The sequence below is a fragment of the Equus przewalskii genome, chromosome 16, assembly GCF_037783145.1.
Source record: "Equus przewalskii isolate Varuska chromosome 16, EquPr2, whole genome shotgun sequence".
Classification (NCBI taxonomy): domain Eukaryota; kingdom Metazoa; phylum Chordata; class Mammalia; order Perissodactyla; family Equidae; genus Equus; species Equus przewalskii.
Window position 1 is genome coordinate 65,077,757 of NC_091846.1, and position 27,771 is coordinate 65,105,527.

Below are 27,771 nucleotides of genomic sequence, written 5' to 3' on the forward strand. Positions count from 1 at the left end.
ATTACTTTTATAACATTTATCAATGATTCATTAAACCAAATCCATGATCCTTATAACATTCAGGTAAGAACATCAAAGACGGCCATTTTCGTTTGGGACTTTCTTACTCAGAAGGCAAGAATGGTTCTGCATTGTCCTGCTTCTGGTTGATTCTCTGTCGGGCCTCAACTGCTTAAGGCACTTCCTCTTTCAGAGATATTAGTCACAGTGGCATTAATTTGTTACTACAAAAAGACTTGCTGTTTTCCATTTAGATGGTAGATATTACATATTTTAAAAATAATATTAAAAAATTAAATCCATACTTTCAATGGGCAGTCTTTAAAATTCGATGTGGTAGAATTAATACAATTCAAGGAGGGTGGAGAAATAATCAATTCCTGCATTTTAAAGGAAGGAAGAAATAACAGAAATATCAACAATAGAATGTAGAAATAGACTGGAGATGTCCCAGTGAGCTAACTGAGGTCCTCGATCTGTACAAAGGTTTCAGACGAAGGCCTCTCACTCAACACAGAGGAAGAACTCCAACTGGGATGTGGTCTTCCATCCCCTTCCAGAACATTCTTCAAAACGATGTGGAGAGTAAGACTCTTATTCAGTTCTTTTCATATAAATCATTTTAGGGACTGGCCTAAAGTGCTGCGAAGAGTTCATAAGACACAGGTCTTTGATCTTTGTGGCTTTGCCATGTATGTTTTCAAAATTTCTGGAATGCACTCAGGGAGGCAAACTGCTTGACAGAAAACACTATAAATATCCAAATAAATACATACATACAAACATCTGGAACCCTGATTAAGCACCAAAGTTTTATTTTTTTGAGGGAAGGAGGGGTGGAGGGAAAAAACATCACTGAACAGCATTTTTATTTTTACAGAAAAACGTCCTATTTCTTCCTTATGATAAACCCCCTCTGACACTAATAAAACTTTTAAAAAGCTCAAGTCTATAAATTGCATGGAGAATAGAGATGCCAGTGTTCTGTAACTGCCTCCCCACAAGAAGGCAACTTAAATGCCATTCCAGAACCAAAACTCTACTGCAATTCACTTTTTAAATAACCAGTGGTAGATGAGTATCTATGAAATATTAGTCATTATTTATAGCTACAAAAATAAATCCAGGCAATATATTAATCCTGCAGTTTTAAATTAAATGTGCACACGTACAGATTTTCACTCATTATGCAATACTTTTCTGGGTTAAAGATGTAATAAAACATGTTGTGTGAGGCCCTTTGAAGAGTAATAATCAAAGAGAAGACAGAATTTGCCACAGTTATACCTGATACAATTAAATTACAATTAAAGAACCAAATGGTCACAAACCATGTTGTTAACTGTGAACTAGGAATCAGACAATTACAAACTTGTGACATGTTAAAATACCTTCAAGTTTAAAAAAACCCCACAAAACCAAAAATCTCATTCTATCCTATTACAAGGTTTCCTGACGAGATGGAGCTTTGGGAAGCTCCGAAAGGCTGTGTGATCATGCATCTTACCCAACAGAAAGACTTCCTACTTTTCTAGGGGTCGACTTAAAAATTCGTCACACGACCTACACGATTGGACCCTGGCCAAGTTCTGCTACGCCTCTTCCCACCAGTCTCGCCCACTCTCACCCCACTCCAGCTGAGCAGCCTGTGTTCTGGTTGCCAGGTCCAGCGTCACTCCAATCACCCATTCCCACTTTCTGGATAACCCCTACTCATTCTCTGGTCAGTTCCACTGAAGAAGATCCAACAGAAACCCCTTCTCAAATCTGCTCAGGTCACCTTAACACTCTCAAGTCCCCGGGGCCTCCTCTTCCACAATGCTGATGACACCATACTTCTATTGTTACTATTATGGTATCTAGCAGAAGACACACAGGTTTTGGTGACACCATGCCCGACTTGTGATAAGAGCTCAATAAGTATTTCTCAACAGATGGATGGAAGATTAAGTGAATGTGTTTAGAAACTGACATTTTCAGCATTAGAAAAGGGACATTAAGGGAACTTCATTATGAGAACTGAGGCCAATTTGCAAGAGGCTGTCATTGACCACCCAAAGGAATTATGAAAGAGGTCACCAAAGGTTGGTGTCAATAAAAGGTGGGAGAAAAATAACCATTAGTCAAATTCAAAACAAGAGGAATGTTCCAGCTTGTTCCTGTGGCAGCTGTAACCCAGAAACTTGGCTCTGTGACAAAAGCATGAGGATAAGCTATGTGGGGGGTGAGCGAAAATACCCCCAGCTCCAGGAGCATCCCCTGCCTGGGCACCCCCACTGCCCATGCTGAATGGGGCCAGGAGCGCTGGGAAACAACTTGCACATTTACACTGTTCTAGTCTGCCTCCACCTCAAGGAAGACGGGATTTAGGAAAATTGTTCAAACTCAACAAATCAAAGAATTCATCATTCTATGTTCCTTCTTTGCAGCTTCAAGATATGCTAACCATCCCAGTGTTGTATTCAGTTGCGCTTCCCCACTCAGTTCATACCCATACCACTCCTCATCCTGGTAGCTGTTATATAAGGGAAAGATTCTGGTGCCAAATATTTGAATGGTTAATCACATCTATACAACATGTGCTTCCATAATTGCCACAGCACGAAGCTGGCAAGAACTCAAATGGAAAACTTTTCGTTGACTCTGTGCTGACCTCCTGGCCTCTAGCACTCATTCTGATCTGTTCTACAATCCACCGCCAAAATTGAATTCTGTATGTTGCTTGGCTCATCCTCATACCCCATCTCTCCCAATTCTACTCGGAATGGTTCCACTTCCTCAGCCTTCCCTCAAGTTCCCCTTTTTCCAAAGTCTCTCTTCACCACGATGTCAGCCACCAAAAGTCTGTCACATCATCACCAGCCCAGTGCACGCCCACCATCCCGCATAATGAACACACTCACTAGGCATTACATTTACTTAACTGTGAGAGGGGCTGTCTCCATTCTCCCTCAGAGGGGAGGGAAAGTCCACGGATCTTCCTCGGCCTCTCAATAAGAGGCCACAAAGATAGTCTACTGGCAAGCTATTGATTACCCAAGGAATTCGCATGTGTATTAAAACCTGATGTGGAACTAAAATTTCTCCTTGCACAAGTACACAATACAAACAGCAAACCATCTCAGTAGCCCAGGTTACTAAAGACAGCACCAGGGGGCTGGCCCTGAGAATTAACATGCATTTCTTTATGGACAGTTAAAAGGACACCCACAGGATAATGGCCTTTCATGTGTTCAACACAAAAATCTAGAACTACCAACAAAGTAGAAATTTCTATGTAACGAGAAAAGGGCTTGAAAAGCGTTTGAAATCTATAAGGAAATCATTTAGCTGAACTTGTAAGAAAATCAGAAATTCTGTATTGGCAGGATCTGCAAAAGTGTCTGTCCGTCATTCCGATAAAACCCAGCTGACATGTTTGCAGGAATATTCTTGGCCTGGTATTTATGAATTTCCATGGCTAATTTTTGCATACTAGTTCTTCTTTTTCCTCCCAATGCACATTCTGCCCAACATTCCCATCATTCTCAGGGTACGTCTGCTATTGTAACCTACATGAACAAATATTCATCTCCTAAGAGCTATACTGCACAAGCTTTTCATGCATATTAGGGGAAAATCAGGCTTCCGAAGGACATCAAAGTCCTTTCAGACCATGACCTTAACCGCATTCCTTGCCAGCATTCAAAACTTGGTCGCATTAAATAATACCGGTGTAGGCTCATATTGAAGCAAAATCCGCGCAGGATCCCAATCTCTCGAGCAGTCACAGACTCCACAGGCCTTAGATGAAAAGTCGTGTTGCTCCTCACTGAAAGGTTTCCTGAGAGCTGAATAGATCCACTAGTCACAAATCTGAAATTGCTAATATTTTCATCAGAAAGGACTGAGAGAGCTTTAATTCACCAAGATGCTACAACTTGGAGGCGTCAAGGCAGCTCAAGGCTGACTGGGCCGAGCTATTGAATGTCCTTAGGCATCATGGAAACCCAAACGGAAAGCAGAGCCCAACACAGCATCTTTCTTTTCTGGGTCTCACTTTGTGTCTCTAACTTTTTGTCCAGATGCATTCTTTATCATCCAGTTGTTTTCGCCTAGCATGTGTCCTCAAAGTCAGCAAAGAGAATAAAACAAAAAGGTTCAAAAGTTAAAGAATTTAAGACTCTTCTGAGGTGCCATGTAAAGACTGAAAACACAGAATATGCCGTGAATATAAAACTTCATATGTATTCTCACTCAATTGCATATTACAATGGGGGATGAGGAGGATGAATGATGTTTTTGATAAACAAACCTCAATATGTTTTAGCCAATATCTGAAAACAATCTTAGATGTGAGGCTGAGGGGAGATGGTAAAAAGACCACAATGTTGTGTCACTTTAAGGAGAAGCTGGTCCAATCATCCAGGGACTGGCCACGCCCCCAACAGCAAATGGCAGGCTTTGTTCAGGAAACCTATTCCTGCATTTCTTACTTTTAAAAAGACTATTAAAACATAAAGGACACTGGAAACAGGTTTTCTCGGAAGTAAAGGAAATAGTGATACATCCAAGTTAAATACCTAAGTTTACAATAAAGGACAAAAAGACAGCTAAAATTAGGATTAGATCCTGTCCTTATACTACTTGTGATAAAGCAAATGAGCAAAAAAATAACTATCTCACTATAAAATATGGAACCTTACGTAAAGATTAAATAATAAGATTTCTTGGACACTATTCTCCAGCAGATTTCCAAATGCTGTTTGACTTCTGTAGACAAACAAGTAAGAAAGGAAAATTCTAACATTACGGCAAAAAAATTTAGACACAAGCAGTCTAAAAACAGGTAACGGAAGACTCTCTTTGTCATTCCCGTCACCATAATTTGTGAGTGGGGGAGGGTAAGTATCTGAAAAGTGAATCATATGTCAAAGCCTGAATAAATAAAAGAAAGAGAAAGGTGTTTTTAAGTGAAAATTCATCTGGATCAATGCATCTATGGCTCCAGGCTACTGTTATGATAAGCTCTAAACCCACGGGAAGAGCGGAAAGGAACCACCAGACACTAGTAACGTGGTTTATCTGAACTTGGGTTTGTCGAGACCAAGAGGAGAATTTACCCAATCTTCTATAGCCCCCACGTTTCTTTACATCTACAGAACAACTGGATGGCTTCCTACAACATTGGAAGTCATTTTGCTGTGGTTCTCCCAGCAGGAACCTTCTCAGACCTCCATTCTGTTCTCTCCAATTACTAAGACTTCTAACCATGTTATTCTCCCGTTCAAAGTTCATATGAGCCCTATTAAACACTGAACTTCATTTCCAAAGTAAATAAACATAAAGGCAGTTTGATCTTCATGCAAATGGTTAAAGATATCTTAGAATGGTTAACAGTATTTCTAATTGGATAGGATTTGAGAACTAACATTCTCTCTGCCTCCTTCTCCCTCTTTCCCTCTCTTTAAGTTATATATATAAAAAAAGCTCCTATCAAGTGCTGTGTTGTTTTTGCTCCCAGGAAGGACTCAAACACCAAAGAAGAGCTCACTAGGATACCGGAATCCCACATTATCTCTTATAATACCAAATACTATATATTTCAGAGCTAACATCTTCCTAACATATGATCAGTTATGAAATTACAGAAACTTTATTTAAAAAGTCATGACAATGTCCTGGTGAAAGTCTCTTAAAAATTGAGGGCCACGAGGAGGCTAAAGTGATCATCTAGTTTTCAGAAACAGAAACCTTTCCTACAGATGAAAAATCCACCCCACGCAGTTCTGGGACTAATTCATTTTCAAATGTGAAATCCTTCTGAAAATTGGTACAAATAAGAAAGCTCATGTAAAAGCTGGATAAACAGAATGAGGACGGTGAAGACCAAACAATTTAAACTATTTCTTACTCTCATATTTGTAACTCAAATTAAAATTTATGTACCAACACAGACACACATTCAGATACACATATTCAGCTATTACATACACACTGTAATACCTGTTTTATATGATGGATTGTCTAGGTCATACAAGTTCTTAGTTTTGAAATTACTTCTGATTAATATGATGTCCACATTCATTTCATAGAAAATAACTGTGGTAAGCATAATTTAATCTTTACCTGAAGAGCCACCATTATTGTGCAAGATATTGTAATACACAGGAATGGGTGACATAACTGTATAAAATGCCCATGAAGAATTCAGAATACAGTATCTTGTTACCTTATGCAAAATTCCCAGCACACTGGCATATGGAGATGCTTAATAAATGTTGAGTTAGGATCTGTATGCCGATTAATGATTTGGGACAATCTGGTTCTTTAATTTTCACTTACAGGCATCATATCTCTATGGTTCCCACAGAAAAGCTGATGGGGACAATAACAAGGGGACTGAGCAAGAAGGTAAAGAAGAGCATGGATCTGCTGTTCAAGAGGCATAAGAGACTGCAGCAGATTTCTTGTTGCTTTGTTGCTATCAAAGATGAAATGAAAACAATGGAAGTGACAGTATTTTGATAAGTTTAAACTGTCAAATTTATGACATTGCTATAAAATGACAAGACACAGGGAAATATTCCAAATTTATCGTACTTTGGGCTGATCTTCAACTTGATAGGGAACTATTTTATAACTGCCAACATATGAAACTTCTGTCGTGCAAAAGATCTCTAAAACATTAGGGAGTGTATGGAAACTAACACTGTCATAAAAATCCTCTGAAGTCTTTACAAACAACCTATTTTTGGTTTTGTTAAGCTTTTATCAAAGTCTTCCTAAGCGAGTTCTGTAGGATGATAGAATCATTGAATTTCAGAGCCCAAGGCCTCTCAGACATTATCAAAGTTGAATACTAAGACTCAGGACTAGTTAGTTGCTTCCTGCCTAACCACTAACACAACTACTTGGCAAGTGTTAAACTAACAAGCACTCCGTCTTCATTTAGGTCTCTCCACCCAAAACCATGTATTTCTTCATATACCTCAATGCTATTACACCAAGCTAGTAATTTATGGTGTTTAAATTGTTAGTTTATTAACATTAATTAGGCAGTATTGATAGAAGAGTTGTATTTCTTCTGCTGAGTTTATTATTCCTTTAACTGCTTTAAAAATATAATCTACAGTTTACAAGAACTAACCAGAAATCTCATTTGCCTCCCAGGCTGCTTTAACCATATTTTGCGCAAGAAGAAGTTTTGAAGTATCAGGATGTCCATCTGATAGAAATGCAGAAGGATTGCCTGGAATTACCTGGAGTGAACAAACCACGAAATGTCTCTAAAAACATTCCATGAATAAAATTTGAAGGCTCGACAATCTAAAACTGCCTTAGGTCAACTTTAACTTTCACTTGTGAAATTTGTCATTTTTCATGCTTTTTGAAAAAGGTGAATACATAGAAATTCTACATTTTGACCAGTTATAGCATTTAAAAAAAAAAAAAGATCCTGCTACTCGTAAGAAGTATATCCACTTCCCTGGAATAATTCCAATGCTCCATTTAAACAGAACTTATTTTTATAAAATTTCAAACTGTCTTTCCTTAATGACACAATAGACTTCTGTAATAAACTTCAGCCGTATCATTTTCAAACAAAAAGTAAACCAGATGTTTGGTACTTAGATGCAAAATTGAGCTCTCATTGTGAAACCAAATTAAATTAAAATCAACTCCAGAATGAAGCTAAGCCCCGATGAAAACAAAAACAAAACAAGCAAACAGTCAAAAAACACACTGTTGATTTTGTTTCGTGGCTTGTTAGTCTCGGTCATTTATCTATTTTTCTTCGCATCTGGGAAAACACACACACCGTTCCCCACTATTTCATCAAAATGAGCATATTCATTTGGATTTTGTAAAGAAAAAGGGGGGCAGGCAAAAAAATACCTCCAAAATTTTATCATGTCACTTAAACAAAAACCAATCAATGTCAGATATTTGCTAGGAACTGTTTCAAATGCTTTACAGATATTAATTCTCACAAGCATAAAAATGGTTAGAACTACTGTACCATCATCCTCACTGAACAGATAGAGTTGAGGCAAAAAGAGGTTAAGTAACTCAGCAAAGATCTGTCAGTGGCACGGCTGGGACTCGCATTCTGGTGGGCTCATTCTAAAGTCTGTTCTCTTTTCCACCAGGCACCATGGATCTCGAATTACACAGTGGTTCAAAACCACTATTGGAAAATAAAGGAAAACCATTCCATTTGGTGTTGGTAAAGTCAAAGGTCACTTTATTTGCTGGTTAATTTTAGAACTTTAAATTTCACATCTCTTTAATAGAATCCAATAATATAGATCTTATTGTGGTGTGACAATCTAACTATTAATGAGTCTGTCTCTCTCTTCCTCTCTCACACACACACCCCCATCCACATCAATGCTGTTTAAGATAGCTGTGCTTCAATCCAGAGGATCTTGGACTGTGCCAGTGAAGTGACTGGCACAGCTAGTCCAAAGCTGTGTTCCTAGCAGAACTGGGACATTGCAACATCTCAGCCTACATCTCAACTCCCTGTCCAATGATAGTTTAAAAACGCCTACTGATGACAAAGTTCGTTCTCATCTGGCATCAAATAAAAAGTGGACATATGTACTAAGGGGAGAGAAAAGATGAGCTATATTTTTTAAAAATTTAGCAACTCTGATATACCAAGAACCAAGAGAAGAGGGCAGACCTGAAGGCCAGGTCAGTTAAGCATTAAACTCCTATAGTGTCTCGTTTGTGAAAGGAGAGGTGAGTGGTTAGAAAATCTGGCATCAGGGGAAAGTAAAGCTTCTTTCTTCAATTTTTAGAATTCCCTAATGTATAAGTTAAATCTATTCACCTGGTTTGAGACTTGACAATTCCTTAGTAAACAGCAGCGTATCTGATGGTACAATAAACTGCTGATTGTCTGGATTACACAGGTGCTCCATTCTATTACTCTGGCTATTTATGTCAACAACTCTTTATTTAATCTTGAAGTCAAGGAAGAACAATTTTCTAGTAACACTAATTACTCATCATCTTGAAATATGTGTTTATTTTCCTTCCATTTACAGGACTACCCAAGACAAACACTTAAAAGTTGGTACCAATAAGAAATACATGTCTACAATATAGCTCATTGGTGGAATTCATTAAACCATATTTGACTCCCTTTTCATTTTTATGCTAAGTAAAAGGGAGAATATAGAGAATATTCATATTAGCATGAGATATAATTTAAGATGTTACTATTTTATTCTCAAAAAAGAGGTTAATAAATTTATAGCTCCCCCAAAGGAAATAAATTTAATGAGCCCAAGCCATTCTGACATGAACAGGAGAAAAAAGAAAAAATTCTAAAAATAATGACTACTTACAAGAAAGCAACCATTTCCTTCTGAATCTATTTTTAAATAGTTAAAAGTAATGAAAAAAATTAATCCATGATTCTACATCTCAAAGCATCGTTACTGATCTAGATATACGAACTAAATAGGTGAGAAACTATATTTAAGGACAAATTCACATACACTGCAGTATCTGTTAAAAAATCTTTGTGCAGAACAGAAAGAAGCGTGTGCATTGTTTTTCTTACCACACCCTCAAAATCACTGTACTTTTTCATTATATGTTTCAGTCAAAGAGTTAAGGATGAGATCTGTCACTGAATCAAAAGAAAGCTTCTAAAAACTTCCACTTGAAGTTCGGAGAGAAATTATTAAGTAATTATTGACTTAAACATCCCCAAATCAGGGACTTAGGCTGAAAATCAACCAAGACAAACACACTGGTTTCTACTGATGTAGTAACAACAGGTTGCTCTATAGCACCGCTTTCTACCAACAGCGAACCCGGAGGCAGGATTTTCCTATCACGTGGAGCATGACTGTATTTGGAAGAACGTCTGGATAAAGATTCTTACACACATAACAAGTCTAAAATAGACTTTCCAGGTGTTCAAGAGGTTGAAACATTCCCCATGTGATACAATCTATTAAAATGCAAATGCAAAGAAGAAATGAAAGGAAAATATTTCTAGAACAGAGAACTTGATTTTTTGATAGCTTTCCATTTAACCACAGTATTTTAATAAACTTCTACTCAAAGTGTACTTTGAAGCTTGTCGTCTTTCTTTTAGATATTAAAAAGATCCTACTTAAGTGAGGGGGAAATTTCTTAAAAGAATTAATCCTGGTTACAAAGAACGAGAAGAACACTCAACAGATCACAGGAGGTTTCATGATAACACTTATGGGGAAAACGTCACTGCTTATGTTCTACCTACTGTCAAAGCATTTGTAACACACTTCTAAAAAGCCCAAAGAGAAGTGTGTGTTGATACTTATAAAAGGCAACAGTGGAAGTGCTGGCTTCTCTCTCCTTTCTCTAACAGGCTCTTTGGAGACGAGATCCAGCACTCAAACAGTCCCTGATGGGTCAGGAAAGCATTTGAGTAGTCAAGAGTCCGGTTAGAAACCACGTTGAGTTTGCTGTAAGGTTAGAGATTAGGATCTTAAATAAACAATCACTTAATTTTGTTTCCTAAATTCCTCTCACACTCCCACTGGCATGACTTCATTTTGAAAACAATTTGTTTTGAAGTTGCACGAGAACAGTTTTTGGGAGTTTTATGAAATCAAGGCTAACCACTTACGTAACTGATTATGAAAAAGAAATACACTATAAGGCTATATGTTTATTTGTTTGTGTATTGTGTGTGTGTGTGTGTGTGTGTATACGAGGTCTCCATACTACAGCTGTTATTAAATTCTGAGTCTGTATCCTTTCCATATGGAATCATAGAATACTGACAATGGATGGATGGTTTGTTTGTTGTTGTTGTTGTTTGAAACAATCCATTGTCTGCAATTGTTTAAGTTTGCAAATGCCTTGAAGACAGGGTCTTTTTGTCCCAAGGCTTAGTACCACAACTGACAACTACTAGATGAGCAATAAACGCAGGATGAGTGAAAAAGCCCCCTCTTTTTACCCGTTAGAAACCTGAGGTCAAGAGAAAGGAAGTGATTGGCACAGCTATTCCAAAGCTCTGTTCCTAGCAGAACTTCGATATGGCAACATCTCAGCCTACGTCTCAACTCCCTGTGCAATAATAAAGTTAACATCTCTACTGTTGTTTCAAAATGGATTAATTCCTCCTTTTTAATTAAGGGCACGTAGTTCATAAGGTAAAACTAAAAGGTACCAAATATTTAACCCACAGAAGTGCCAACAATTCATCTTCAATGCAAAATTAAACCCCAAGGAAATGTATTAGGGGTGTGACAGTTTCATTCCCTTGATTGGTACCAACAGGGGAACTTGGAACCTTGTAGAGTCTAGTTTCATGAACTTCCAAAGAAACAACATATATGGTTTTCTCTTCATGTTATCACATACCAGAAACAAAGTCCACCATAAATAATCTATTCTATTTAGTAGAATCTATCAAAATCTACTTTTGAAAATAAATTATAGGAAGGAGTTCAATGTAATATATAAACACCAAGTGTAAGACAAAATGGCTCAAAGTCTCTTTCAACACTGTGAAGTTCCCCTGTTCTTTATGGGCGCAGCATGGAGCAATGCAAACACACTTCTGAAACCATCCCTTCTTCTAGCCAGCCAACAAATATTTACTAATCAGCAAAAATGTGTTCGATCTTGGGTTCAGCAGACTTCTCAGTAACACAATAGATACGCGCTATGAGGGCAGAGAGCCCAAGGCTAAGAGAAGAGACAGGCAGTCAACACATAATTACCTAAACTATAATTTAACTGTAATTGTGACAAGTACTATAAAGAAGTGATTAAAAACACAACCAAATTTTAAACTTTATGTGAAATAAAATGTCACAGGTTCAATGTTATAAATATCCAAGTTTTCTTCCATTTTTTTCATGGCAAATAAATAATAATGTTTAAAATAAAGGGGGTGGGGAAGAAATCATAACAGAAGATGAAGACTAGTTATAAAATGAAAATCAAAGTTCAGCCCTGGTCTCACAGCAGAGCTTCAAAATCAAATCTTTGAGGGGAAGCACCTGGCCTTACAGTAAACCACGCAGAATTGAAATCCAGCAAATCCCCATCTACTCCCACTTAGTGTCAAAAGACTAAGCTTTGTATATATTAGGTTCTCAGTAATATACTTATCAATATTTACTCATGTTGAAACTGGCAGACATAATATTCCAGTTTCTCTTGAAAAGGTTGTACAAAAGCAATGAACTATGCCATAAAGACACTTTGATGTGTTTTCTGACTGCCACAAAAAGCTAAAATGTTGAAGTAATAATTGGGGGCAGACTTCTAGGTGGCAGTATTTGAATTACAATAAGTTACATTATTTATATATTTTATAAGTTATTTATAAAATTATTTAAGTCATAAATAATAAATTACTATAAATCACACATCCCATGTAATGCCAAATTATTGAGCATACTAACACCAGAAATTGGGATACATCAGAGAAGTCTTGAGTACCCAGCTCTTAAGTTCTAAGACAACACAGATATCAAACCAAAAAAAACCTAGGAGTTTGGGGGCATTAACACACAATATGAACAATTTTAACAATATTAACACACAAATATTACAATGAAGTAAGAACTTATTAGGATACATATATATGTGTCACTTACTATATTCACTACTGGAAAATAAAAAACATAAGTAAAATATCATCCTTCCATTTTCCTCAGATATTACATGATTACCACTTTGAATAAAGTACAAGCTTCCCAAATCTTATCTTTTTAATATTTTATTGGACAACCACAAACACAGTGCTACTAAGTTGTCAGTATTTTCATGTATTACTATTATGGAGAAAAAATATGAATAAAGAGTAATCAGAATATTCTAATAGATTAAAAACGCACAGCAAAATGGTGCAATATTTACCAGCTGTAGACAAGTGCTATAATAATCACCTTTATAGAGATTACTGAGAAAATAACAATAGTAATCAAATATATATAACTATGTAACTATTTAAACTTGTAACAAAGGCTTTCACGATACTATTAGTAGTAAATGAGAAACTCCCATAAAAATATGACTTAATATCACTCTGATAAGAGTTTAAGTACACATAACCATTGTTATGTGAAAAAACATTATTTTTAATATGTGACAACCCAACAGGATTTAATTACCACACCTACTTCAAACTATTAGCTGTTTCATTCAAACCTGAAAAAATAATATGTATGTGGCTATTCAGAATCATTATGATTGATGCAATCTTTTGTGTTATTCTCTTTATAGTCACTTGCATTTGTTATTATTAACAAGGAAAAATGAAAGGGGAAATGTGTGTTTTTGTTTTGTAACAAAGCTTTTCTGATGATGACTAACTTCTTCCTTTGAACACAAAAAGCCTCTTTAACTAATGTACATATAAATATGTCCTTTACAATGCGCGCTAAGCAAGGAAAGGAAGAAAAAAGAAAGCCTGTGGGACTTAAGCCAGAATTAAAAGCAACCTAGGCAAGATGAGTACATGAAAGCTGTCAGGATGGTTGTTATTCTTATTCTCAATTTCTTATAGCTCATCTGCTCTCAAGGAAGAAAAATCATAGTTTCTTTTAGCCATATCCACAACAGATCTCACTTGAAAGGAAACATAGCGAGTGATTTGGCATGAATGGGCATATTACCAATTTTCCGGCATCACTACTGAATATTTATGTCGGTGACGAATGATGACATTGGTGAAATATTTTAACATGAAGCCTTGCCTTGTAAATCGTCTGAATGATGCTGTGTCAAAACAACACCTACCATAAATCAGAGGTTTTAGGACCAGTATTTCTTGTTCTAACATGCTACCTGCTCAGCAGAATCACTTGTGTGAACAGGCATAGATTAATGTGTGCAAAGCAGAGCCATCTTACCTGCTAACTTATAGAGCTATAATTTAACAGACCTATTATCGTCAAGGTAATTTTGACAGTGCTGAAATATTATACTTGTTAAAAATATGCATTTAGCACTCACTCCAGTGGTTGTTTGGACTGAATAAACAGATAGGTATCCCGACAATTATCTTTTTTCTCTACTGATGACTCTTTTTTCTGGCAAGGCAGCAGCATGTTAACAATCGATGTTATAAATAGTATAGGCAAGACACTTTTTCTGATAGTACGAAAAGCTCACCATGTTGCCTTCAGCTCACTTTCCACTTCTCCATGAGTTATTTGGCAATTTATAGTGGATGCCAAGGAGCATCAAGAAACAGAACCACAGTTCAAATCTCTACCATCCTCCTCTCCCCAACCCTCAATCCCTACAAGATGCACATCCTCATTCAGGATATTTTAGATTTGTGAAATCACCTATAGAGCCTCATTTCCCACTCAATCAAGTTGGAAATCTTAATCCTCGGGGCAATTCTAGATTTTTGATTAGGGAAGATACAAGAATATGCCTCAAACACATTTACCATTCCTGTTCCATACCTCGATGAGCACAGTACCTTCCACTAGAGAATAAAAATGACAAAAGAAGAAATCTGTACATTCCTTTTCCTCTTTTTATAGTGCTTTAGCCTCAACTTAACTTGATCTGTAAAGAAAAACTTATATAATCATACTGATTTGTACTTTTTTTTTTAACAGTGGATGCATAAATAAGCAAACACATGCACACCCCACCGAAAAAAAAATCAGTTGTGTGAAATGAACATACTGGCCGCCACCCGTTATTAACGCTGCACTCCCCTGAGAGAACAAACAAATGCAACATCCACCAACACCAGCAGCTCAGTTTCTTACAACCAAATTAACAAACAAAAAGCAAATAAACAAACATTTATCTGGAATCCATTACAGTCAATGCAGTCAGCCAGGTGTTATGTCACCATAATAAGGCATAAAATAAAGGGTAACTATCCACTCTTCTTGTCTCCAGAACAAAGGATGAAATTCTAGAGACTTGATGAGAATAAAATGTACCTGCTGACTGATGGCGTGGAATAAAACTGAAGAAACTGTGTGGTCACACTTCTCCCTATAGACTCATGTTTAAGAAGAAAACAGAAACAGTTCACATAAACGACCATAATCTACTCATTAGGAATTAAAATCTATCCAGTCAAGATGTCGATGGCTGCCTATTCCAGTTACCAGGTGAGAAGATGTCAATTAAAGAAACCCAAGTGACCTTGTTTGAAATGCTAGACATTCCGGGACAACACTGTGAGTAATTCTTTAATAAAGAGTTTAATGTTTCAAACATAATAAACCATGACAATGCTTTTAAAATTCTGTATCAACGCTGCAAAATACAAAAACCCAACAAAATTTCCAAGAAAGCTTTAAAATAAAAACAACCAGGTTTTGCAATAAGGTGCTCTTACATTATATCCCTGAAATAATGTAGATCATGCTGCCCTCTTGTGCCAGATGTAAAAAATAAAATGAATTCTGCCTATGCAAGGAAAACATGATTTACATTTAAAACAGAAATCATCTCAATTTCTGAATGTTTTACAGTCACGTACCGCACAACAACATTTCAGTCAACAACAAACTGCATATACAACAGTGGTCCCATAAGATAGTAACATAGAGCCTAGGTGTGTGGTAGGCTACACCATCTAGTTTGTGTAAGTGCACTCTATGATGTTCGCACAATGATGAAATCGCCTAATGACAAATTTCTCAGAATGGAGCCCCGTCGTTAAGTGATGCACAGCTGTCCTGTTGATATGTGTTACCTGTGTTATTAAGATCTGATAGAACTGAAATGGGGCTAGGATAGAAGACTAATGTTGACTATGAAGTGGCAGATGCAGCGAACAGCACAAGGATGCAGATCACATCTGAAAAGGCATTATTCAAGTCAAGGTGCACTCAAAATGCATAGGAAATGTTGGGCCGCTGAAAACGTGTGGCTCTTTAACAGACATGCACAATACTGTTACTCAAATACACTGAAGGAGAAAAGGATAAGACAGACAGATGGGTGAGAGGAAGGAAAAAGAAAACTAGCTTTTGCCATTCTAAGGCCACACACTAGTTCATTCCAATTTTACCCAGATAGCTTAAGATTTACAGGGTTTTGAAAGATCAGTAGACAATAAGATACCGCACTACACAAACTAAACTTCATGCAGCCCAAATTTCATGAGTTCAAAATGAGGGAACTAAGTCACGCAGCTTGGAGAGTTGGAACCTTCTTAAAAACCAGCTCTCTGGAATGGTTAAACTGCAGTCAGAGAAGCTTTGCTATGGAGAAGAAACAAGCACTTTTCTGGGTTTACCTTGCCCTTATCCTTAAATCCAAGTATGTGAAACCTGGGCCTTCAGTGGGGCAGTGGTGTTTCAGGACCCTCCACTGAAGGCCTGGTTTTCCGCATCAGTGCAAAGGGTCACCCATCAGGTAACAAAATGCATGAGGATCTGGGAGGAAGCATGAGAAGGGAGACAGCACATCTGGGGTGGGAGCACCATGAATGAACATAAAAGGCATTTCCACAATCCAGCTCAGGATGACTGAGAATGTTCCAGCGCAAGTGGGAACTGAAGATGGGTAAAGAAAAGCACTCTGAGAACCTCTGCAATTCCAAGCCAGGGTGCGGTTCAGGCCTGTCCAGTGGGCCTCTGCCTGGAGTTTCTGGTTTCTGTACCAGTCATCACTCCAAGTCTAGTTTGCTGGAAACTACACATTGGCAAAAGTTATTCCTGTCCCCTCAGTTTTCTAAAACACAGCAGGTTGTCAAGATCCTGAGCTCATAGGACACTTATGCACCCTGGTCCCCCTGAGAGCATGCTCTGAATAAGGAAGTGTTGAGAAGGCAAAGATATGCTTCCTGACCTCTTCATGCTGCTCAGAGAACACACTCTGTGACTCAGGGGCCGCAGCATTATGCAGGGCACTTGCATACATTTAATGTAGATATTTAATTGTGCTTAAAGATCAAGCATGTCTGCCTCTCTACTCTGGAGGGGAATTTTTCTATATATTATATAAGCACTAAAGTATGTACAATCAATGATGTCAACTATGAGGCATAATTCATAGTTTTGGCTTGTTCTTCCCATTGCAAAAAGTGCACAAATTTTATCCAAATGGAAACTTAAAATCTACCACTTAAAATGTATTTCCATTAAAAAAAATTTTTAACCACTGAAAGAGTAAATAATTCATGGCCCCTAAACATTTTGGGCAAACTAGGCCTATCTTTGGAGTACTTCATTTGGTCTTCTATTTTCTTGAAGGAATGAAGTCCTACTAATAGATATAGGAGGAGGAGGCAAGAGAACACGAGGGTGCTGCTCGAAGATTAGTGCCCTCAAAGATTGAGACTTGGTCCCAAATCCTTAAATAATAAATAAATCAGTACATGGAGAAGCCTACGGGTCTTGAACACGAAGAGCCTGGTTAACTGCGGTCATGAGCATTCAGAGGCTGTAATAACAGAAATTCAGTCCCACTTAATGCTCCAAACTTTATGACAGTAGTTTTCAAATTAACTGGCAAAGTGGAGCAACTCTATAGCTGTAATAGTACGTAAGTGCTCCAATCACTTTCTAACCACAGCTATAATAAGACCATAGATTTGTTGTGGTCCTCTGCAGTTTACAATTCCTTGCACTTCGCAAAGTGCCTGCACTAAAAAACATTTGTTGAATAAATCTACGCAAGATGCTTTCCAGAACAGTCTTATCTAATCCTCACAACAGTCCTGTGAAACAAGAAGGGCAACAGTTATTAGTTCCATTTCACAGGTTTTCAGATATCATGTTGTCATCATTGCTAAGAATCATTTGACTCTGATATGTACTAAGCACTGTGAATGGATTAACTTGCTTAATTCCTACAATATCTCAATAAAGTAGGTGTAAATAGTATCCCTATTTTATGGATTCGAAAATTGAGGCACAGAGAAATTAAGTAACTAGTACGTAAGTATTAATATAACTATACCCAGTTATTACTGTTAGTAACTAGCACCAGGACTGAACCTAGGCAGTTGGCTCCAGAGTCCACACTTTTAACCACAACAACCTCCTACCCTGAGATTCTGCCCAATAGTATCTGCATGCTTTTGCCTTGGTCACAAGGCTACTTAATGACCAGGCCAAGGCTACTCCTGTGCTCCCTCCAGCCCACCTCCCTGCCTTGACAGACCCTGTTGATTATTGATGTGGAATAAGGCTGCCCCAGCTAGAGAAGCCCAAGGTGACCTGGCCTACATGCCAAACTATACGACCCAGTGGACTTTTTTTTATGGTATGAATTAGGACCGCCCCAGGGAGAGAAGCCCAGGGCATCCTCACCTACATGCCGATCTATATGGCCAGATTCGTATCTAAAGTTATATGACCGCACAATAACCAGACCCCATCTGCACTGAAATCATTTAATGACTTTTTACATCATCTTTTCTTTTCTCCAGTAAAAATAAGTCACGTACCCATGCCTTATAAAATTAGCCCTAACCCTCAACTCAGGGCAGCAGCAGGAGCTCTGACTGCCCGTGGGTCTTGTCCCCACACACCAGCTCTGCCTGCCCATGGGTCCTGTCCCCATGCCAGCAGGGGCAGCAGCAGCGGCAGCAGCAGGAGCTCTGACTGCCCGTGGGTCTTGTCCCCACGCACCAGCTCTGCCTGCCCATGGGTCCTGTCCCCATGCCAGCGGGGGCAGCAGCAGCGGCTCTGCCTGCCCATGGGCTCTGTCCCCATGCCAGCGGGGGCAGCAGAGGCAGCAGCAGAGGCAGCAGCAGAAGCTCTGCCTGCCCATGGGTCCTGTCCCCATGCTATTCCACACTATTCTCTAAATAAAAGAGCACTACTGCCAGATCTTGAGAGTCTAAGAAATCTTTCTTTCGACTCCTCGGCTCACCGATCCCGCATCAATTATCACCTGCACAAACAAAGCCACCCGGGGCCTCACCACAAGTCTAACCAACTGACCAGGTGGCGACACACGTTGTTGAACTGACTCTTCAAAGGGACCCAGGTCAGGAGGCTACCTGCAGAAGCAAGACAGGTGAAAGGCTTCAAGGCAGAGGCATCAAGAACTTGGAAACCCCTGTGACCCTCACAAGATCCACCTGGCAGGCATGACAAAGCCTCTAATGTGTAACCAAAAGTCTACTTTAAAATTATTGAGTTAAACACTTTTATTGAAGAGGATGCTTACATTTCACCAATCCTGGATTTTAATTAATTTTTCACTACCATTTTAGGTAAACCTCATAGTCAGGGCACATGCAAGAGCTCTGTGATTCCAGAAATGGATGGGCAACGAAAGAAAGAAACACCCAGGCTGTCTCGTGTCAGACAGGTTCCTTGTAAGAAGGTCATTCCTAAAGGATGGCCTTGCTTAACGCTGTGATACAGCCAATGTTTTAGCAACTAGCCAGCCACGTTTAAAGATGTTTGCATCAAATGCAGGGTGTTTCCTATGCCACACAACAAATGGATTCCTAAATCATTCTGCAAAGTAAACATTCATTTATTTTTCCACACACACATAAATTGGAATAAAAGCTTGTATGCCCCCTCTATTCAGATTTCCTCTGGTAGGAGAAAAATATCAACGAAGCTTTTTGGAGAAAATGAATCAACACGCAGAGTGATTTTCTTCCAAGCATCTCCTCCATTTTCAAATACTGAAATGTAATCAGATACTAAACGTGTTAACAAGACATATTTACGGAGAAACTCAGTGTCTGACTTACCTATTGGATTTCTATCAAAGAACAATACCGGAGCTTTCAAAATGGACTCAAACATTCTGTTGTGCAAAGTTTGTGAAGAATTAACAAGGACGTAGAATACCAACAGAGCTCTCACTATGCCAAAAAGGACGGTAGCTACAGTTAAACCTGAAATAAAGAAACATCACTCAGAGACACTGGATCTCTGCCTTCTCTTCAATTATGCTAAAGCATGTCAGGCAGTTTTATAAAGACATTGTATATTTTATTCCATAAAGTATGTGAAGTCTATAAGAGTTTAATGCATTCACAAAATGCATTTATAAAGAAGAATATAAAATAACTTATTTCTCTCATTAAATAGAAACTACATGGAAAATTACCAAAAGTACTTGATCTTCCCGTCTCCATATTCCAAATCTCACTATTTACAACATATCCCATGGTCTAAAATTGTGATATGTTTTGATATCAGCATGGGATATTAATAGGAAACGGGAGAAATGATTTACCATTTCCTTGCAGAAAATGCCCAAGTAGCTTTAAAGAATATGAAAATACCATATTAAGTTGCACATAGAAAAATCTCTTAAATAACTGAAATGCAAGAAAACACAAATTATATTTTAACATGAGATAATTAATCTAAATGAGCAACTAATCTTTCATTAAGGGTTTTATATAAATATAAATCATTTTTAAATGCATATATTCATTTAAATTGTTTCATTAATGACATAAATGAATATCAACTATGCACATAAAATTTAAAATAGTTCTCCTAACACCTCTTGATCTCACAATGCTAAATAGAGTGGGGATAACCTCTGTAATAAATATTCCATCATGTACTTTTCCCCCTTCCAATGATGCATCACTGTTATTTAAACTCTGAAAGCCGCTCAAATTCCTAAATTCCCTCAAGGGCATTTTCCTTCGCCAGCCATCCTCCATAAATGTAGAACAGCACCATTTTCCTTCTCCCTTTAGGTCTCGCATCGTCCACCAATTTGGAAGGTAAACAGCTAATGGATTTGGATTTCTTAGCAAGCGATCAAGGAAATAAATACCAAATTTCAGTGAGTGGGTTCTTACAAAGATAACTCACTCTATCTTCACAGAAAGCTTGTATGAGCGTTTCCTGTGGGAATATTTAAAATTTTAGATGAGGATTTCCTTTAAAAAGTATGTAATGCTACACACACGCTAAGCACTCTTGTGAAAACAGAGCCCTGTGTTAATATAAGTCTGGCGAGCCAAATGTTAAATTAATCACACAGTTGGGAACGCGATAACATTGTGATCTCGAGGTAAGAAAGAGAAGGAATCCTAATTCCCAGACACTAGATTCTTCCCTGCTTAGCTTCTCTCTTAAGTAATTAGTGAAGCCCAAGAGATGAGCAGTTGGGTAAAGGGAGCTTTGCATACCTGCGAGGGAATAATGCTTTTATTTGGGGGGCCTGGCTGCCAGGGGATTTCATCCAAGTTCAATAAAAGCCAGGGTTTATTCAGACAGAATTGGAACAATCCGAACCACAGGGTGGGGATCCGTTTCTAATCCCTTTGCCCATCCATATAATGATATAAGATTTAGCGAAAGCAACCTATTAGAATAGACAATAGCCACATATTTCCAGTGGCTGATTTTCTGAATGCTCAATCCTGATTTAACTTCCAAAATCCAGTACAGAGCAAATTAAGAGTCTTCATTCAACCTCTTTCTTCTAGTAGATTTTAAAAATAATTATTCTAATTAATTCACACAGTAAATGCGACTCAGACTCTTAATCTGTTAAGACATTACTGAATTACTCCTGGAAGCCCTAGTTACTCACACAGGCTCATTGTAAGCACCTCTGACTCTCGTCTAATAGACCAAAATGATTAAACTTTACCTGAATAAATTCCTAAGTACCAGTTAAGATCGAGCTTCTCAGTTACATTTTCTTTTCCATTTACAGTGACATTCAGGGCGCTCTGCTCATTTGCCCTATGGAACAAGGGAGAAAAAATACTAAGCTATAGACAGAATGTAGATAAATACCAAAAAAAAAAGTTAACCTCAATTTGGAAGACATGCTTTATGCTGGAAAATGATTCCCAGCTCACATGGTCCTGTGTACATCTACCTTACAAAAATTCAATTTGAATTCTGACTTTCAGTTCTCAAAACTGTGAAGATGCTGCTGAGGCTCAGACACGGGTAGAGACCATTACAGGTCATACTCCACCAGCAAGAACTTTAATTTTGCTTCAGGGAAACTAAGTGAGGATTAGAAGAGGAGGTCAGCCCACCACTTCCCAGCTCCGAGCGAAAGTGAGGCTTCGCGTCAATTTTATAGCACTTCACGTCAGACCAGAAAGAACTCACCAGTATGAAAGCCACCAGTCCTGAAGAACGTAGGCCACCTAGAGTAAGGAAACAAACAAACAAAAATCAAACACTAACATCACTTACCAACTCAAAACTCTCACTCACTAAGATGGATCATCGAAAGGCTCCAGAACAAAAGAGATGATCCTTCCACCTCAGGTCTGTGCCAAGCCCAGCATCCCAGATAACAGGTCAAATAAACTCATACTACATTTTAAAATCTTTAAAAGACATCCGTTATTTTTTTCCTAGAAGTTATTTGTAACAAACATGCAACACCCATAAGCATCACTTATTTAGTTCCCCATAGCTAGCATGTTTCAAGGCAAATCCAAGTGGACTGCAAAATACAGTACAGTCATGCATCGCTTAACGATGGGGATACATTCGTTAGGCAATTGTGTCGTTGTGTGAACATCACAGAGTGTACCGAGGGGGAACAAAAGTTGCCACTCCAAAATGTGTCTCTTTAACATGACGATTACATTAGGATGATTATTTTTAAGAGACAAAAGGCTCGAAGTTTTTCTTGTTACCTCTCCCTTAACTGCCTAACAGAATAAAGATAAAAAAAAATCTGCGTCAGGAAGTGAGCTAACACCTTAGCATAACATGAACTAGGTGGTAGACGGGGAGGAACCTAGAAAAGCCTGTTTGTTGGACTCCCTCTGTGTTCTTTACCTCTGTTCGGAAAATATGTCTTGTTCGCTCCTTTTCACCTACCTGTGAATTGCCTTCCTTCCCTTTGAAGTCCCTGATGCCCCCCAGCCCACCAAACATCTTCTTTTATCTTTAGCTGAGGATGGTATTTAAGGCAAGGGCTTTGGCCATTTCGGCAAGTTACTCAGTTTTCCTGGGTTTCTCCCATGTATACATGTCACTAAACTTTTGTTTTTCTCCTGTTAATCTGTCTCATGTCAATTTAATTCTCAGACTAGCCAGAAGAAGCCAGAAGGGGAAATGAAAATTTCTTCCTCCTCTATGGTACTTACACAAACCTGGATGGTATAGCCTACTGCACACCTAGGCTATATGGTACTGAGCTTATGGGACCATATATACGGTCCATCGTTAAACATCATTACGTGGCACATGACTATATAAATAAACACAGGATAAACAGTACTGTAAATATCAAGCTGAGGGTACAAAACAAAATAAATGTCTTTATTTACCTGTGCTATGATGTTTAGTAGAATAAGGAAAATGATGATAAGCCAGTGAGCACCAGCTGTGAAGTAATTCTTGTAGGCCTTAAGACCAATATTTCCTTCAGAACGGCTCTCCTCTGATAGCGTAACCTGTGCGTTCTCAGTCTAGTGAGAGACAAAATTTTAAATAATGAACCCAAAAACTTCAGAAGGTAAACAATGTGCTCTTTTGGATAAGCTGTGGGAAAACAGACACTGGTTTCATACACTGGTAGGAGTGCAAAATGGCACATCTCCTATGGAGACCAGTATAGAAATATCTAGCCAAACCATATATACATTTACTCTTGGACCCAGCCACCCCACTTCTAGGAATCTATGAGAAATAAGGAAATATCATTTATACATGGTTAGTCATTGTTGCGTGGCTTTGTTTAAAGTAGAATATCGTGATTTCTAGCACATGCACATACTCGACTCAAGTATAAATGCAGAAGCTTGTTCCAAAATAATACATAAAATGGTATGGAGCTAATGTATCACTCCAGATTATTTGTGTCACTTAATGATGGAAACATAAAACATAGTGGGGGACTCAAAATATCGGCTGAATACAGCAAACTGAGTTCAAACAGTGAGGTGGAGTAATGAGAGATTGGATAGCAAGGGGGAGCTTGCTATGATCCAAATCTTTTGGCTTCCTGAATTTCAGAGAGAGACTCCTGAGTTTTGAATGTGAGGGACTAATCGGAACACTTATCAGAATCATCCAGGCTTTTGGATTTTGATGGTGAGAATTTGGATATTGAGGAATATCCATGTATATTTTTAAGGGAGCTCTAGTGCATTTCTGTCCAGAGGACTTAGGATGCATTACAGATTCACATGAGCCCAGGATGTCCTTGGCTCTATGCTGGCCACTGGGGATTCAAAGATAAGATGTGTTCTCTGTCTTGAAGGGTAAGAAAGGAAGACAAGAACTAACTCTACAGTGTCTACTGGGTGCCAGGGCCTTTGCACATCCTACTTCTGGCCTATCACAAACCATCTGACAAGGGGGCAAAATAATACCAGCCGTCACCTACAGTACCAGAATATTCCAACATATAAGAAAAGTAGCTGATTTAATGTGGGCCACAGCAGGACTCAGTCTGAGGGTGTCTTCAGATTAAGCCTCTGGATGCAGAAGAGAAACTTGGGACCACCAGAGCAAGTGGGATTTACCTACGGTAAATTCAAGAGTTCTAGTATCAGTGTGAGCCACATACACCTAGGAATGTAAAGTGGTACACCCACTACTGTTCTCCATCTGATACCCAAAGGAGAATCCCAACCAGGCTTGCTCCCTTCATTCTGTTTGAATTCTACCAATTCCACGGAATAAGGCCTTGGAAACTTAGAATCTACTTTGGGGAAAACGAAGATGTCACGAGTGGTGTAAACCGAAGATCTTGAAGTCACTAGGAGCGTACAGAACCAGGCCGTGTTGCAAGATGAGAAACTCACATCTTGGCCCTCTGGAGTGCCATCTTTCAACGACAGTCTAGAAGACTGTTGAGACCAAACCGAAGACTCCGAGAAGGTCCGATTCCTCAGCGTGGGAGTTCCTGGAACTGGAGATTGTTCAGTCTCCTCGTTTTCCTTCTTTAAAAGGGAACCAAAATCTACCCCAGATTTCAGAAACTCAGTGTAGGTCCCCTTTTGCACCATCTCACCCTAAAAGAAAAATAAGAATTTGAAAGGAGAACATTTGCATTTGATAATACTAATCTAATAATATACCAATCAAGAAAAGTTAATTGGTCTTAAATCATGACTTTTGTAAGAAAATTATCCTTAGGTCTGAAATTCTGGTTGACAAATCTAGTTCAATTCAACTCGACACAGAACTGAGCATTCTGCTCTCTGCCAAATCCTGTGTCACGTGCCGGGGGATGTAAAGGTGGAACCATGTGTTAAAGCTGGAGGTCACCGACATAACTCATGGGCACTTAAGGAAGCATAAAGCACGGCTATTGGTGAGAGTATCAGTACAGTCTTTTAAGACAACACGGAAATCGAAGCCTTGCGTAACAAGCAGAATTTACAAGAACAGAGTCAACTGGGGAGGATATTCCAGGAAAGAAACTTGAGACAGACACAGAGCTGGACACAAGCACATCTACGCAGCTAAGAGTCACTTCTCAAAGCTCTGCTGACCATTCTCATAGATCAGGGGCCCCAGTGGGACAAGATGTGCGGGAACTAGCCCTGGACACAGAACCCATGAGTGGCATCTTCATGGTCTCTACTCTAAAACTGCCCTACAAACTCAGGAAGTTCCCAACTGAAAATTCAACATTCCGTGTGTTAAAGTAACCCAGTAATGAGGTCCTTATGTGGAGGTGGCTCTAATGCCTTGGGAGCCTACAGAAGCAAACCAAAACCCAGGCCAGAGCCCACACACTTAAATCCAAGACAGTGAAACTTGAGAACAATCGATCAGCAGCAGCCAAGGCTTTGCCCAACCAGGCAACTGCTTAAGCTATAGCCAATCAAATAATTTCCTTTGAACACATGTGACACCTCATGGCACAGTTTCCCTTCATCATGAAGTTACATAAAATAACGTGCAGGTGTTTTCACTCTTTTCTCACCCCATGAAACAAGACTCAGCTGATTTACTCAGTGGCAAACAAAATATGAGGCAAAACCCCAGGATGTAAAACAAATCCAAGGAGGGCAGCTCTGGTTAAGGCAGGTCAGGCGGAGGACGGTGGCCCAGGACCCCACCCGGTACCCCCTCATCCAATCCCAAGGTGGTCAGACCACTGAGAAAGCCCAGTGAAGCTTTTGAGAACTGTTTGCAACTGCAGAATTAGAAAATTATTCATGATATATTGTGACTTGTTCTACTTAGGAGGCAAAATTCATACACCTTATTGGATGAAATTATCACTTAGCATCTGTAAGATGCACAGGAATGACCAGCGGTCTAGAGAGCAATTCCACTCATCAGCCAAGCACTGACAATTCCAAGAGGGGCCGAGGGGCCAGCCACCCCCTCTGCGGTTAGAGAGGGGCCAGACAAACAGTAAGGATGGACCCCACCCCATCCATGGTGCTCTCCAGTGGACAAATGGTTGTTTCGATGCTATTAAAATTGGGGGTGATGTCCTCAAAAGCAGCAAGAAGGGGACCACAAAACACCTAGGGACTGGCTGAACAGGTTATTCTCCTGCTCATAACACTGCCAACACTGGGGTTTTACCACAGTAGATTCAGCCCTCCGCATGAGATTAATCCTTCTCAAGCGTGAGGAATCTGAGCTCCCTGTTCCTGGACAAGTGGGGAAGAGTCGAGACACGGAACTGCTTCTAAAGAGGCAGAGGTTCCGCATTTTTATAATCTTTCTTCTGGCAGAAATTCACTTGATGAAGTGAGGGATTGGATTAAGGGCCTGTTAAAACAGACAATGGTTAACGACAGAGGTGCTGAGGCACACAGGCAAAGAAACCAAGGTTGATGCATCAAGCAACCACAAAGCCTGAAAAAGTCTCACAAATCTCCACCCCTGCCCCAACCATATTAGCTGTAGTGGGTTGAATGGTGGCCCCCTCAAAAAGATGTGTTCAAGTCCTAAACATGATACCTGGGAAGGTGACCTTATTTGGAAATAGGGTCTTTGCAGATCTAATCATGTTAAGATGAGGTCATACTAGAGTAGGATGGACCCTAAAATCCAATGACTGATGTGCTTATAAAAAGACATGAAACTCAGACAGACACAGGGACAACACCATCTGACAACAGTGGCAGAGACTTTGGTGCTGCAGTACAAGAGATCCCAAGAACTGCTGGCAAACACCAGAAGCTGGAAGAGGCAAGGAAGGATTCCCCCTAGAGCCTTCAGTGACAACATGGTCCTGTCAGTACCTTGATTTCAGATTTGTAGCCTCGAGAATGGTGGGAGGATAAATTTCTGTTGTTTTCAGCCACCTACTTCGTGGTACTTTGTTATGGCAGTTTTAGAAACTGTTGAGAAGTTGCCTTCTCAACTTTACTTAGACTTCTAATTGCTTCTCTTGTTACCCCTCCAGCAAACATCAAGAGGGATCTTTCAAAATCACGCATCACTCCTCCGCTCTGGACCGTCCAATGACTTCCGTCCCATTTCCGGGCCCGCTGCCCACTGTTCTGAGACCACCTCCCTCCACGATATCCCCGTTCACTCAGCCTCAGACACAGTGGCCTCCCTCACCTGCCAGGTCAGTTCCTTCCTTAGGACCTACGCATGGAACCCCTGCCTCAGATGCCCCTCCCCCAGGTGACTGCATGGCCAGCACCTCCATGTCACTCAGGTCCCATGAGGCGCCACCTCCTCAGGGAGAAGTCATGATATCAGCCCCCACCCCTCTATCTCTTTTGTCACATCTATCCCCATAAAAACCCCACGGAGCCCCAGGACGGCAAGGACTTGTCTTACTGCTGCACAGGCTCTCCCACACATGAGACATGTAAAAAGACCTGTGAGTGAGACCAGCAAGTGGCTATACCAGGAGAGTGAGCACCTCTGACCACAGGGTGCTGGGCCATCCAACCATGCTCTGTTATTAACAGAAGATGCC

General features: G+C 39.4%; 1 protein-coding gene across 1 annotated transcript in view; it reads right to left on the bottom strand.

Annotated features, from left to right (window-relative positions):
• Window positions 1–27,771, bottom strand: part of ABCC4 (ATP binding cassette subfamily C member 4 (PEL blood group)) — a 242,544-nt gene that overhangs the window by 98,203 nt on the left and 116,570 nt on the right. Inside the window, exons 15-19 of the mRNA XM_070579065.1 lie at window positions 24,671–24,880; window positions 23,189–23,329; window positions 22,011–22,048; window positions 21,535–21,629; window positions 19,661–19,807 (exon numbers count right to left, since the gene is read on the bottom strand). Coding sequence (XP_070435166.1) covers window positions 19,661–19,807; window positions 21,535–21,629; window positions 22,011–22,048; window positions 23,189–23,329; window positions 24,671–24,880 — 631 coding nt within the window. The remainder of the gene's footprint in view (window positions 1–19,660; window positions 19,808–21,534; window positions 21,630–22,010; window positions 22,049–23,188; window positions 23,330–24,670; window positions 24,881–27,771) is intronic.